General features: G+C 36.9%; 1 protein-coding gene across 3 annotated transcripts; it reads left to right on the forward strand.

Annotated features, from left to right (window-relative positions):
* Positions 1-165: 165 nt before the first annotated feature.
* Naa20A (N-alpha-acetyltransferase 20 A) lies at positions 166-14,054 on the forward strand. 3 transcript variants are annotated; one of them, XM_089245937.1, is made up of 8 exons: positions 173-337; positions 4,981-5,005; positions 5,319-5,409; positions 8,323-8,480; positions 9,206-9,320; positions 9,582-9,711; positions 11,437-11,573; positions 13,802-14,054. In XM_089245937.1, exons 5-8 carry the CDS (start codon positions 9,233-9,235, stop codon positions 13,885-13,887), a joined length of 441 nt encoding a protein of 146 aa, XP_089102063.1. In that variant the 5' UTR covers positions 173-337; positions 4,981-5,005; positions 5,319-5,409; positions 8,323-8,480; positions 9,206-9,232; the 3' UTR covers positions 13,888-14,054. The 3 variants fall into 3 exon arrangements, with proteins under 3 accessions (XP_089102060.1, XP_089102063.1, XP_089102062.1); XM_089245936.1 differs by having other exon boundaries at positions 188-337; positions 8,175-8,480; XM_089245934.1 differs by lacking the exons at positions 8,323-8,480; positions 9,206-9,320 and having other exon boundaries at positions 166-337.
* The last annotated feature ends 783 nt before the right edge of the window (positions 14,055-14,837 follow it).

The raw sequence follows: 14,837 nt of genomic DNA on the forward strand, positions 1-14,837 counted from the left end.
GCGGTGGTTCTGGCAATGTTCAACTACTGAGCTATAAGTAAACTTTATGCTTTCCTTATAGCTCAGTGTGTTCAACATTGCAGCGAGCCACTTTCCCCCCTTTGTCATAATGACGTCATAGTTTGCGCGCCCGAGGGAGATGCGCGGTGCAAGGAAAAGAAGCCGTCCTCGCACAGAAATCATCGTGACTGTGTGAAGGTAAACAAAGCGGGAAGCGTCTCGTTGTTTGTTGTAGATCGGCTTATTAATAATTTTTGTTTGCTTTGTTTTTGGGACGAAAAGAAATGACCACAATCAGACCTTTCACATGTGACGACATGTTCAGATTCAATAACGTGTAAGTTTTGTTTTCTTGATCTCCCCCCCCCACTCAACTACATATCAATTGCAATCTAATAGACGTTAGAGCTGTTATAGGCGCCTATTTTTAACATACTCAATGTTCAACTGACAATTCGACCCTTTTTAATTGACGGGAAAAAGAATCTAGGAGCCCACTTTTGAATATAGACTTGAATCTTAGACGAAATGGCTGGGAATTTACCAGGGAATGGGGTTCCTTGTCAGAGGCGGATCTATGATTTTTCCGCCCTTCTCCTATTCTAGCCTAATTTTCTTGACCAATCATTTCTAAAATTTACCCCCCCCCCCAGGATATAACCTGCTCATACTCCAACCCCTTGTAAATCTGCCGCTAAGTCACTCTTCGTCATTCACATGCTTCCACACTTTCTTGATCACTTTTGGGCGTTAACTGACCTGTCGCCTTGCTTACTAGGTCACTCCTATGCTTACATACACTAAACGCCACTCTTTTTGGTTGCTCATGCTTGGTTTTCTGTGGTTTCCAACTTTAAGGCGCGAATGCGAGCCGATCTCCCTGTTAAAAAGTCTCGCCACAGAGAGCTACAGGCCTACAACGTAACAAATATTCAATCATAACACTTCACTCATAGTTAGTAAAACTGGGGGCAGATGACAGCACTACACATGACAAGCATTACACAGAAACAAACTTTACGTCAGGTTGCACAACACGTACATTCCCACATGTACCGATTCGTTGGGGGGTGCCGCGGTGGGGGGGGGGGTGCATGTGTGGTGTAGCAGTAGTAGGTAGGGGCTCGGGGATCCATAGATGGCAGCACTGAAATATCAAGCACAGCACTAGCAACACACTCAGACTGTTAGGTGCACTCACTTTGTTCCAGACTCTGCCACGAAGCTGGGCTGGAAGAGATCTCGGCAACGGGATAAGTCTGGTGGCAGAGCACCTGGCGTTCATGTCATGGTTGCTCACGCTCTGCAGGTTATTCTTTTTGTTGATTACATGTTTGCATACTATTTTGACCATTCACATGGGTAAATTCCCAGTATACGGTATACCGCGATTTGGCGACTTTTTTAATCGCCAAACTTTGGTGCTTGGGTTACTGTCCCAATGCCGAAGAACGATTAAAAACGTGGAAATAAAAATAATATATATTATAATAAGTTATTTAATTAGTAAAAATCAATAAACGCCTATAGGCCATATTTCATACGGCGCGTGCCTGGGACACAAATGGTTTCGCCAGCTGTGCTCGGACGTCGCTTTGTTCATCATGTCAATGAAAGGGGGGGCCAGGTGCCCCCCCCCCCAGACCCAAAAATATTGACTTCGTACAACCACAAATGCTATGGCAAAGGTGCTGTACACTAGGGTTACTGCCCAAACACAGGCCCATCTTTATACAGAAGTCGATAATGCTTTTCGAATTGTAGCCAATGCAGATGCATTAAATCTGCATGATCAACTATAATTGCGGAAAAAACAGAAAATAGCGTGAAATAACAGTATAGAAAAAGCAAAACCAGCATTGAGCAAAATGGATAAGCAAAACAAAATTTCAACAATAAGCTGGACAAGAAAATAGGGCGCAGTGGTGCGGTCTACGTTTTAGCACCTGGAAGAATTACGTTGACGACATATCATTGTTTGGCGTATATGAAAATTTGGCGACAAAACACTTTCTTGGTCAATGTTTTGGGCGTTCACCGACCTGTCCCCTTGCTTACTAGGTCCCTCTTTGGGTTACTCCTATGCTCACACAAACACACTCAGCGCCATTATTTTTGGTTACTCATGCTCACACACACTCTCTTGGTCATTCTTTTTTGTTGATCACATACTTGCACATTGTTTTGACCATTCACATGCTCACTCTATGTAACTCTTACGATCTCTCACCGGCCTGGTCCCACGTTGTCTTGGTCACTCACATGCTTGCACACTTTCTTGGTCAATCTTTTGGGTGTTCACTGACCTGTCCCCTTGCTTACTATGTCACTCCTATGCTTATACACTCTCAATGTCACTCTTTTAAAATTTTCCAGAATGGCCCAGTCTTTGAGCACCTGTATCTCTTCATTGAGACAGAGAGGCAAGCCATGTTCTGGTTTGCAGGAGGTCACTCACTGACATGGTCCATTGCTCTCTAGTTGACCGAAATTGGCTGTAAAATTGTAGATGCTGATACTAATTTTTTAGTTGCTCTTGAGACCTGGGATTTTTCCAGCTTTGATCTTTGCGATATATTGATATACAAATCTGCCCTGAATTATGAATTTATTTCGTTCCTGGAATGTATGTGTATCATTAAAAACTGGTATCTGAAAGTGCAATTTCCCATTTCAAACAGTGAAAATCTCTGATTTCATTACAGTATATCTCTTATATCACGGGAAGAATTTGCCTGAATTTTAGTGTACCAAATGGTGAGATTTTTCTTTCATTTTAGCCAAAATAATGTACCGGATCGGTGCACACCGGGTTCTAAGTTTTGATATCCCAGGTTTGCAGGCAATAAAAGCAAGTAAAAAAAAACCACATTTTTTTCTACCACAGTTCATGTATTCATATAAATCAGCCTTGAAAGCCTTTCAAGCTGAATATAATTTTCAAAAATTGTAATAAACTTTACAGGTTAAGGTCAGTCTTAGGGATCAATCCTGAATAATTTCAAACTTATCACACAGAATTCCGATACCATAAATCTTTATGTCACAAGCCTGTCGAATATACTGGACAGTTTTTCAGAAGTCGAGATTTTGGGCAGTGAAAACTGTGAGTCCTTCAAACATTGTTGTAAAGTGTGGATGTTGTACAGCACAATAGCTGTAACATCATTAGATCATGACCATTATGTCATTGTTGAACTCTCAATCACCACATCGTTGTTGGCTTAAGATCGTGACATCTGCATTTGACCATAATCGTATCTCTGCAACAAGCTTCAACATGATTATAGTTCATAATTAAAACATCCTGGCTACCGGATGTGTCTCAGTATGGACCATTAAGTAAGGGGCCGTTCAAGTATTACATAAGCAAATTTTTAGCCATTTTTTACCCCCTCCCCCCTCTTGTCAGCAAAAGGCAGCAAAACGCTTACCCTGTCAGCAAAATTTTGTCATCAGTTATGCCCCTCTGAATCTTAACTCATATTTTCATAAAAAGTGGTTGATGATGTAAGCATTATCCAAACCCCCCCTCCCCCCCTTCTCATCAAAAGTCAGCAAATCGGACCCCCCCCCCCCATCGATGATGACGTAATACTTGAACGGCCCCTGATTAAGATTCATATTGGATTAATTTTTTTTTCCAACGGCCAAATGCAGAAACGGAAGTAAATGCAAGAAATGAATATGAGAACAGCTTCAATCATGAGTGGGTATATATACAAAGATATCATCAAAGTCATTTACATATTTTTGAAGTATTAAAACATTATTTTAGAATTCAACCAGGGTTCGTAAATATCGCAATATTTTCAAAAATATCTGATATTTTTGATAAAATGATGAACCGATTGTTTATTATAAATATTTTAAGCATGATATAAATTAAAAAGTAGAACTTTTACTTAACATGAACACTTCCTTTTACTGCATATTAATAAAAAAAATATTTTAAATCTTGTCTCTTACTCTCTCATCTTGCATCCGATATTTTCATATATAATCAATATATCAATATTTTCATGTATATATCTGATGTCTTTGATATAAATATGAGAAGGGTTCAATATTTTCGTTTGACCAGGGTCTGATGTTTTTATTTGACAAGGGTTTGATATTTCAGTTCAAATATTAAATCATTCTCGAATGAAAATATGAAACTGTTCAATAAATGAAAAGGAAATATTTAGACATATTAGACACATATTTAGAAATAATTAAATTATTTCTAAACATGAAAATATCAAACCCTTTTGAACTGAAAATATCAATGTATTCCAGGCTAAATACATCTATTTTTGAGCAAATCTATTTATTTACTGATTGAAAAATTCAAAGAATTCGTGTGTAAATTCATTGATATTTAAATCATGAAAATATTATACAGTTATACATATTAATACATTTAATATATATTTTAGACTGAAAATATCAAAAATATCAGATACCATGATATTTTGAAAATAAATATCGGATATATATCATGACATAGATGGATTGATATAGACAAATCCTGAATTCAAAATGATAAAGTTGATTGTTATGATATCAAGTCTCAGTTACATATAATACACATTGAGTCAAATGCTTTTTTTGTTGTTTTTTTCTGTAAAACCATTTTGCTGGTTTCGCTACTGTCCTGGCAAAAAGTTATTTAATGCTCAGCCATCATGAATATGCTGTAACAATTGAATAGTTTGATATATGACTAAATGGTTTGTTAAAGTACTGAGACATAGAAACTTCTCAATGCTCATTAAACGGAATCAAGAGATAGATCATCTCGTAGATGGTTTGTGCTTTGCCGCGGAAAAACTGATTATGTTATTCATCCATGTTCCATTTGATTAAGAATTTTCAGAGTGGCGCTAAATTTCACTCTGTAAATTTATTCTGTGTATTCTAATCATATCAAAAATTGTTTAAAATAATGTTCTTTGTATTGTGGTCATATTAAAAAAAAACACCTTTTATCCGTAGGAATCTGGATCCGTTAACAGAAACTGTATCCTTTTTTTCAAAGAATTTTTTTCTTTATGATGATGGTGATGATGTGTTTTAAGAAAGCTGCTGCGAAAATTCACAGAAAATGTGAAAAGTCCTTCATTTCCTATTCTATACTCTTCCTTAAACAAAGTAGGTGCTATTCTATGTGAATGAACAAGTCAACACAGGAGTGAGTGAATGAGCTCAATTTATCAATGAGTGATTAAGTAGGTGATCACGCAGTTGGTCAATCATTTGGCTATAGGAATTATTATTCACTCATTCAGTTTGTCAGTTATTCCTGAAGTTTTTCTTGACTAAAATCAAAATAGTATGGATTGTCTTTTTACCTTCAATATCTAGCACATTGGCCGGAATACTTTCAAGTAGCCGAAGCCCCTAATGGTGATATTATGGGTTATAGTAAGTATAAAGCTACGTTTTTTCATTTAAATTTATTACTCATGAGTATGGCTGGTCTGATTAATCAGGTCAGTTAATCGCAGTTAAAAATTTTAGCCGTGTTAATCGACTCGATCAATCCGATTGAAATTCATTTAAAATTTTTATTAAAAGTTCAGAATTTTTTTTTGATTTATTTGACAAAATGGAGTGTGTGTCTTAAATTATATTCCTAGGCATAACATTTCTGATAGGTGGCAACATTTAAAAATATCTGAATCGATATTTTAATCCAATTTTTAGACATGATGAAAATACAAGTCAATTCAATGGAAACTGGTGATAATTTCAGTTTTAAATTGGGATTCACTGGAGTTTTCAAAGACCAAAATTGGTTTTTTCCACTGTGAACAGCAGTTTTTTTTATAATTTAGGAAATTGTTGCCCTCCCCTCCAGTACAATTTAGCAGCAGTTTTTAAGGGGGGGGGGAAGTAGTTTTGAAATCACTGACCAACCAAAAATGACTGATTTTTTTTAATACAATGACAAGATTGTAGTGGAAAAATATGCAGGATTCGACAAAAGTTTTCAGCATTACCTCAACCGTGCAGCCTTAATTTCTTTATCTGTTCCTGTGTTTGTTTACATTTAGTGAATAGGTGATAGGAATAAAATTTATTTTTGTATCATCAGGTAATAAAGAAAAGTTACCTAAATACATTTGTTATAAAGTGTTAGAATTTTGAAATATTTGATTAAAATTTGATTAATTGATCAAGATATGTTGATCAATCAGTTAAAAATTGGAATCAATTCCCAGCCGTACTCATGAGCAATTTAATAACATGAATGTGCCACCGATATTTTGAATTACAGTAGAGTACACTTATAACATACCCTTGATATAACATATGACTTTGTAATCCCTGATTTTCATACTATGCAAACATAAAACCCATAAAAATAAAGTCAAAAACTGACTTATTTGTGCAACGTATATATTGTGTATGTTACTGCCAAAGCCTGAAGTTGGCCTGGCCAATGTCCAAAATTTGGGCTGTTTCTGGCCCCTATATGTTGATCCCTATACATCCCTATAGGGAGTATATGCTTTGGCAGTAACATATATATGTGTGTATCACTAAGATATCGATATTCAGATGCCTTTGATTGTTAGGGTTGCCATAGCTAACCACAATAATTATGGTTAGCTATGGCTAATTATAAAGGACATAATTATCAAAAAATAATACACCAGCTTGGTAATGACCCCGAATCATAGGGATCAATATATATGGCAAAGGCCAGAATTTCGGACATTGGCCAGGTGAACTGGGCTGAACGCTTCGAGAAGTTGCCAACTTTGGTCTTTGGCAGTAATATATATATATATATACTATTGTTATATCTCCCCTCGTTATATATAACCAGTCTTTCGAGGAATCCTGTATTAGCAAGTGGAGTAGGGACATCTCTGTATATGTTGTCCTCTGGTGGCCTATGTCATTCACGAACTAATAGTCGATTGCTGCCAACATCCACATACGGAGTCATTGAACATAAATATACACTCAAAGGAAGAAATTTAACCAGTCTGGAGGAATCTTGCATAACTGGTGTTTATACACAGGAAAATACAGTATACACAGAGCCACTACTTCTAAACCACACACCACACATGCACCTCTTCCATATTCCTCTGCGGTACTTCTAACGAATTGGAAAATGTTAGAATGTGCATGTAAGTTTTGTCACAACCTAACATGAAGTTTGTTTCTGTGTATTGCTTGTTACGTGCAGTGCTGTCATACATTTTTTCAACTATGAGTGAAGTGTAATGATTGAATAATTGTATCGTTGTAGGCCTGTTGCTCTCTGGGGTGAGACTTTTAATGGGGAGATTGACTTGCATTTGCATCTCAAAGTTTGGAATCCAGAAAACCAACTTCAGCAAAGTATACAGAGCTGCCAACTTTCCAGATTTCATGACATTTCATTCCTTTTACAAATCTCCGTTAATTATAATGTGTTTTCTTGAACAAAAAACATTTAGCATAACAGAAATGTCCAGTAAATAATAGAAATTCATGAAATCATCGTTGAAAAACTAGACAGGGCTTCGAGATTGCGAATTCATATTACCGGTTTTCAAGTATTGTTTCAACTTAAACAGCATAAAAACTTGGAAAAAAAGAAGAAAAAAAAAGAAATATTGAGTTTGAGGAAGTTTGAGTTAATCGAAGCCATCTAAATCTATGAATGTAAACAAACATGGCAGCCCATTCATGTTGAATACCTTTTTTATTTCCGTGTTTAATCATAAAAGGGCTAAGGGATGATTATCACCATATTTTCTCTATGTAATATTACGCTGACCATATTTCATTGCAGAAATTACAAAAAAATCTGGATCTATACACCAGAAAATAAGGGACATCGTCAGTTGTGTGTGAGTAAAATTCGTAATTTATTGCTGAAAATTTTTGATAGCTCGGGCATTGAAGGCTTCTACAAATCTTGGTTAATTATAATGTGTTTCATGAAGAAAAAAAATGTTTAACAGTGAAAATGTCGAGTAAATATTTGAAATTCATGAAAGCATCGTTAAAAAACTAAATTTTTCTTTACAACAGTAGGACACCAAATGATGACTAAAAATACAGCTATGTTTCATAAAATACGGGTAATATGTTCACCTTAAGTATTACTTTTTATTTCGATTCTCAATACGCCCATAGAAAACTTTGAACATTCAAATGTACAATGAGTTACAATCCATTTCCAGGCTATTAGGCCATGGTCTAAGACATTTTCTTCCTGACGTTTCACCCACATCTGTGGCAGGCATTTTCTGAGGTTACACGCACGTAGGTTTCTGCGACAAGCAAGAAAGTTTTCGTACATCAAGTGTCATTGAGTTATTCTCTCTGTAGATTTCTGAGGCTTGATCGGCCGCAGAAGATCTTCATTGGCTGGCTTGAATGGATGTGTTATGCTCCGATTGGCTGTATGTGGGGGTCTAGTGGCAATCATCTGTGGTCATTTTTCTGGCTCTCGTTGAGGGCACATCTGCTGAAGTAACAGGACCCAAGTGAGATACACTTTCGTCTCCTTCTTTCGATTTATGTTGTGGTGCTTGAATATTTTAATAGCTTTTCTGTGAAAGTGAGCATAGCAGTGCACCTCTGACAATATTACCTTAGTATTTTTAATTTTGTGATTGGTTTCCCGCAGATGATCTGCAATGGCTGAACTTTTCCCCAGGTGGCAGCTCTTCTGGTGTTCCTTTATTCTTATAGCCGTACTTCTTTTTCCCAATTTGATCGGTAACCTTCCTGAAGTATGGTAAGTAAGCTTTGTGGAACCCTGAGCCCAAGCCTATTTATCATTCTTCCGGGAGGTCACTGATCGAATTGGGTGAATTTTAGAAAAGTTCAACTCAGTTTATCAAGCCCAACTTCAAACCTACTAGAAACTTAGAACAATTGCTGCGCTTTGCAAAAGATGTGACAAACCCGCTTTGCATGGCAGGTGTTTACTGGGTTCCGTACTCATGCAGGAAGGTGTACATTGGAACAACAAAAAGAAGTATGGCTATGAGAATATAGGAACACCAGAGAAGCTGCTGCCTGGGGAAAAGTTCAGCCATTGCGAAACATATGTGGGAAACCGGTCACAAAATTAAATTTGAAAGTAGCGAGGTAATATCATCTGAGGTGCACTACTATGTTTGCCATTACAGAGAAGCTATTTAAATGTTGATGAGCTATTGAAATGATGATGCTAGATGTACAAACTCTTTCTCGCTTATCACAGAAACCTACGTGCATTTAACCTTAGAAGATGCCTGCCACAGATGTAGGCGAAACATCTAGAAGAAAAGGCCTTAGACCATGGCCTAATAGCCCAGAAACTGCTCGCAAATCTATAGGTAATACGTTCACCTTATGCATTACTTCTTATTCTGATTCTCGTTTATGCCCATAAAAAACTTAACGTTCAAAGGAACGTGTGCCGGATTTTTAAATAAATCGCCGGGTTTTCATTAGAAAGTTACGGGACTTTCACCTTCTGAAGGTTGGCAGGTCAGAGTTTATTAAGTTTTGAGAGTATAGTTTGAAAAATAATAATTGATGCATAAAATGTTTCTCGTTATGTGGAGATTAAGAATTATTTTTGTTCTCTATTATAGTCATGGGAAAAGCAGAAGGCGTTGCTGAGAACTGGCATGGTCATGTGACAGCTTTGACAGTAGCTCCGGAATACAGGCGGCTTGGCTTAGCAGCAACATTGATGGCTTACTTGGAAGATATCTCAGAAAAGTCAGTTCCCTTTTTTTTAATTATCATAATTATAGTAAACTGATGCAAGTGGAAATCGGGGGGTAAGTGGAACCACACATGATTTGTGTAAAATTCAGTTAGCTTCTGGTAACGGTCTCTTGCGGAATTTTTCTTTCATATTTACTCTAATTTTCAGTAAAAATATAATTGGTACGATAGCTGCCCATACAAGGAGCTCACATAAGTTAGGTTGTGGTCAAGGAACTACCTGTTGTGACCTTTACATTTCGACTATTTCTGAAACTTCGAATTGACCTAATATCAATATTTCAGCGCCAATTTCTTACTTTCTAATTACTTTATCTGTTATATGATTATGACTTAAAGTAAAGTAGGAATTAAGGTTTACATTTTCACTGTGTTGAAGCAAGTGGAACCCAATACATTTACACTAACCCCACATTCTCGCATTTTCCTTGTTATTTGCCTTATATAATATCGAATAATATTTATGTGGGGGTATTTTATATTAACATGCGGCACAGTTCCAGGTAACTCAAGCAGGCCACTGCATATTTTCAGATAAATTGAGCAACTCACAGCACAGTTTTGGATCATTTAAGTGTCCAGTGGCATATTTACAGATCACTGCAGCACATTCCCAGATCGTTTGAGTGATCCGCAGTGTATTTACAGATCACTTAAGTGATGTTCGCACAGTTCCGGGCTACTCAAGAGGCTAGCAGCCCTTTTAAAGCTCACCGCGGCACAGTTCCAGTGCAATTAAATGTCCGACAGCATATATACTGTTCCGGATAATTTTTCACAAGTCTTCGAGATTGAAAAAACAAGAAGCGGTTTGACGGACAAACACCGATTTATTTACAGAACAGCAGTTTACACGTATTTGCAAGCTAATCAGAGAGCTATTCACTTTTTCGTAAAGTTCAACCACAACTGACTTTTCATTGAGTCTGTCTCTATTCGAGCCTCGCATCTTGTGAGCGCCACACTATTTATAACCCTGGTAGAAACTTCGAGAAGTAGAATGTTCTACAAAATTATATTTTACAGTTTCCAAGTTTGCAGCACCACCGTATGGGGGTGTGGGAACTACTGTCTGGAGGGGTGGGACCTTCTGCAATGTTCTCACCAATCGCATCTTTCTCCAATAAACCGAAACCGGTATCAACTCTCGTTGCCAATGGAAGAATTGGGCCATCTATCGTTTATAGTTTGTAACAATATATATCACCGCAGCGCAGTCTCACAGCACTTACATGACCCACAACACAGTTTCAGAACACTTGAGTGTCCCATGCTTCAATTCCAGATGACTTAAGTGATTCAAAGTACTGTTCCATATCGCTTTAAAAAGTGACCCGCATTACATTTTCACATTAATATTGTGGCCCGCACTCTCTTAAAAGTTGGACACCTCCCTCTGTAGTAAAACATCTCTTGCTCTCAGAGACCGTCCATCCCTTTGGGAAAGAGCACAGACCATCCCAAGATGGTCTCTCTGGGCGGTCATGTCTGCCTGTCTGTACTTAAAACTAAATTTCTTTTCCCCTCCATGAATGGCAAAAAAAGCTTTGCTGCTGACTAATTTTTTTATGAGCAAGTAAAGAAGTGTCGCTAAGATTTTTAAAAGTTATTTTTTTTGTATTATTGTTAACACTTATTTGTGAGGGATGCGTGTTCCAGTTTTGTCTCTTTTTTCGAGAGAGAGAGAGAATAACCCATACATTGTTTTACATTTAGGAAAAGAGCATATTTTGTCGATCTCTTTGTCCGTGTGTCAAACAAAGTGGCGGTTGATATGTATAAAAGGTTTGGATACAGCGTTTATCGTAGAGTACTAGAATACTATTCCGGCGATCCTGATGAAGATGCATTCGGTGAGTAACCTGCTGTTATACTAATGAGTTAAAAATTCATATCGAGTGAAAAATGCAAGCTTATATAGGCATTCGCAATCATTGTCTGACACCCGCTCAGTCCCTGTCTGAATCTTTCCTGACACAAAGATTCAGCATGGATGAGTTCAATAATGGGTTCGTGTAATTTAGGGGCGGGGGGGGGGAATATTAGTGTTCTAATATTTCTACAAGAAAATCAAGAATATTTTTTGGGGTGTCCTGTTAGTCTTAATTCAGCCTTTATCTCATCAACCGTTCATTGTAGAGGTATGGCTCTAGTTTAAAAAATGATCAAAATGTGTTCAGGAATCACTCTGTACCAGTTTCGGTAGTGAAAATACAGTGTGCAGTAAAATAAAAAATTCTAAATTTTTTTATGGATATCCCATCCTCAAAACCCAATTAGAAAGTTAGTTGTCTGGCTCTTCTAAAACCACCAAAAAAAAAATACTATATTTCTAAGTGTAATATTCACTGAGATATGGGGAAAATGTGGGAGAGAAAGTACATTGTGTCCATTAGTTTTTCCCGCCCCACTGTTATTTCTGAATTTTTGAATTCAAATAATCTCAGTGAATATAGCACTCAGAAACATGAATTTTTTTTTTTTTTAGCTGGCCTCAGCAGAGACAGTGCTACAACTTTCACATTAGAAGTTAAAGTGGGAGGGGGGGAATTGTATATAAATTCAGTTTTTTTCTTTTATGGCACAATGTATTTTCACATGAATGGTTGATGACATAAAGCACAATGGTTGATGATAATATTTACAGGACACCCTGTATGTGGTAAATTATAGTACAGTGCACTCCACCTAATGTTATTGCATCAGGACGCAGGTTTCTGATAACAATTGCCAATTCATAAATATATCAGAAAGATATCAAAATGTGAATGTGATGACTATACATACCATTTGATTGAACAGCATGTATAGAAACGGGACAGCTGTTTTTCTTTTCCGTATTAGTAGTTGCAAAATATTCAATCATGCCCTTTTCCTTTTTTTCATATTGTTTAAAAAGGGTATTTTTGTGTCAAGCTAAATACAAATACCGGAATTTATTGAAATTATTATTCAGCCAGTAATGAAGAGTTCACCACTGTCTAATGCATTTTCCAAATTATGATAATTTTTTAATGTACTGTAAGTTTCGTAGATCTGGCCAAGTAACTGTGAAACTGACCAAGAACTGAAGGGGAAGGACTTTTTTTTTTTACATAACAAATATCTCCACGATAGGCAGGCTGTCGCAAAAGTAGCTAAGTATAATCCCCATGCATAGTAGCTGCTATAATCCATCTGTACCGTTATGGTGCACTTCCGGTTAAATTTTTGATTTTCCCAAGAATAATTATCCTGCAGATGGCGGTAAGGAAATTACACATGCCATTCTCCCACTTGAATGGAGATTTATTAACAATTTAATTCTAAAGCTACACCAGATTATTAAATTCAACATGTGACTCTCATTTTAATAATTCAAAATCATATTTCACAATGTAGTAATTCAATATTGCATAAAAATACATGTCTCTCCAACCGACGACAGTCAGGAAAATCGTTCTCTATCCCGCTCTACAAAGTGTGCAATGTTTAGTCCATGCAATCTGGGAGTCCGTATATTAATACCACCTTCTCATTTCAATAGCATAGTGACGGACTTGTGTCGCAAGGTCCTGGGTTCGAACCCCACTGTCACCACAGTAGTCGTCGACTGAAGTTGGTTTTCTGTGGTTCTCTGTCCCAACTTCAAGGCGAGTCGATCTCCCGTTTGAAAAGTCTCGCCACAGAGCAACAGACCTACAAAGAGTAAAAATTTAGTTCAATCATAACACTTCACTTCTGAAATATATATGGCAGCACTGAAAAATCAAACACAACACTACATATGCACTCAGACTGTTAGGTACACACACAGTTACACTTCCGGCACAACTCACTAGGTAGTAAATTGCCCATAGATGGTGATAGACCTGAGCCGTGCTCGGTTTGAAAGAAAGCAGTTCTATGTGTGTGTATGTGCGAGAATAGATTTTGATCATGCTTCCGGTACCTTTATAGTCAGTCAATACCTTTGCTACAGGAAACTGCCATACACAAATGATGTTAGGTGCTGGCCATGGATTCAAATGTTTGATGAGAGCATGAAGAAATATCTAATTTTTTCCTTGTTCATTTATTATTTATGTGTATTTATTTCCAGATATGAGAAAAGCTCTTTCGAGAGATACAGATAAGTTATCAGTCATACCATTAGCTCATCCAGTGCGGCCTGAAGATATAGAATAGATTTCTCTAGCAGTAGCAAGATGACAGCTTTTGCGTGATCTAGCAGATCAACCCGTCAAACAGGTTTCCGATAAATGTGTTTGAAATGTTTCACAATCAGCATTTATTATGTGCATGTTACGTCCTCAAATGTACATACTAACAATGAATCATTAATTTATCAAAGATTTGTGTGTTGTTTCATATTTATGAAATTATCAGATATTACGAAGTTTTTGGCGAGAATGAGTCTTTTTTTTTTTAATAGGATCAATTTCCATAAAATCTGAAGTTCTCTTTCAGAAAAAAGTCTGGATGTAAAATGTGGCTGTACTATTCCAAGGAAGGCTACAAGTGCATTCTGTCTGCATCATATGCGTCATCTATAGCTAGGTGGTGATCTCTTGTCATAATTGGCAAGTCTCACGAATTTTTCGAGTGGCTCCCGAATTGCTACTCCCCCCCCCCCCCCCGGATAGGGCTGGTTCCCAAAAAATTCTTATATCTCCCGCATCTCAACCATGATTGTAAAAAAAACCCTACTTTTTGGTGGGGGGAATTATTCTTGAAAAAAGACTTGTTTCTCTTTCATTTTTTATTCCTGAAATGACATCAAAAGTATGATGTAATTGTTGCTATTGCATCAGGTCACAAAAAAATATTCTATTTTCGGGAGAAGAAGACTAAATTAGCCAGTCAGCTCAGCCAGCATCAATTTGGCTTTTTGACCTCTGAAATTACATGCAGCTGCTTTGACCATATGTCCTGTTTTGGGCATCACGACATGTTTTTTTTCCATTGGCATGATTTTATTTGAGAGTAGTAACTTAACCAACTGATTGGTGACTTGCGGCTAATCGTGATGGCTTGCACGATGCCACACTTTAGCAAACATGAAGAATCCCTACAATTTTACTGAAGTTAATAGAAAATACATTGTTTTTCAAAAATCACTTTTACTTAATTTTTTT

This window comes from Pholcus phalangioides, unplaced genomic scaffold (assembly GCF_987345545.1).
Source record: "Pholcus phalangioides strain wild (caught in Gottingen) unplaced genomic scaffold, Ppha-v1.0 ptg000016l_1, whole genome shotgun sequence".
Lineage (NCBI taxonomy): Eukaryota > Metazoa > Arthropoda > Arachnida > Araneae > Pholcidae > Pholcus > Pholcus phalangioides.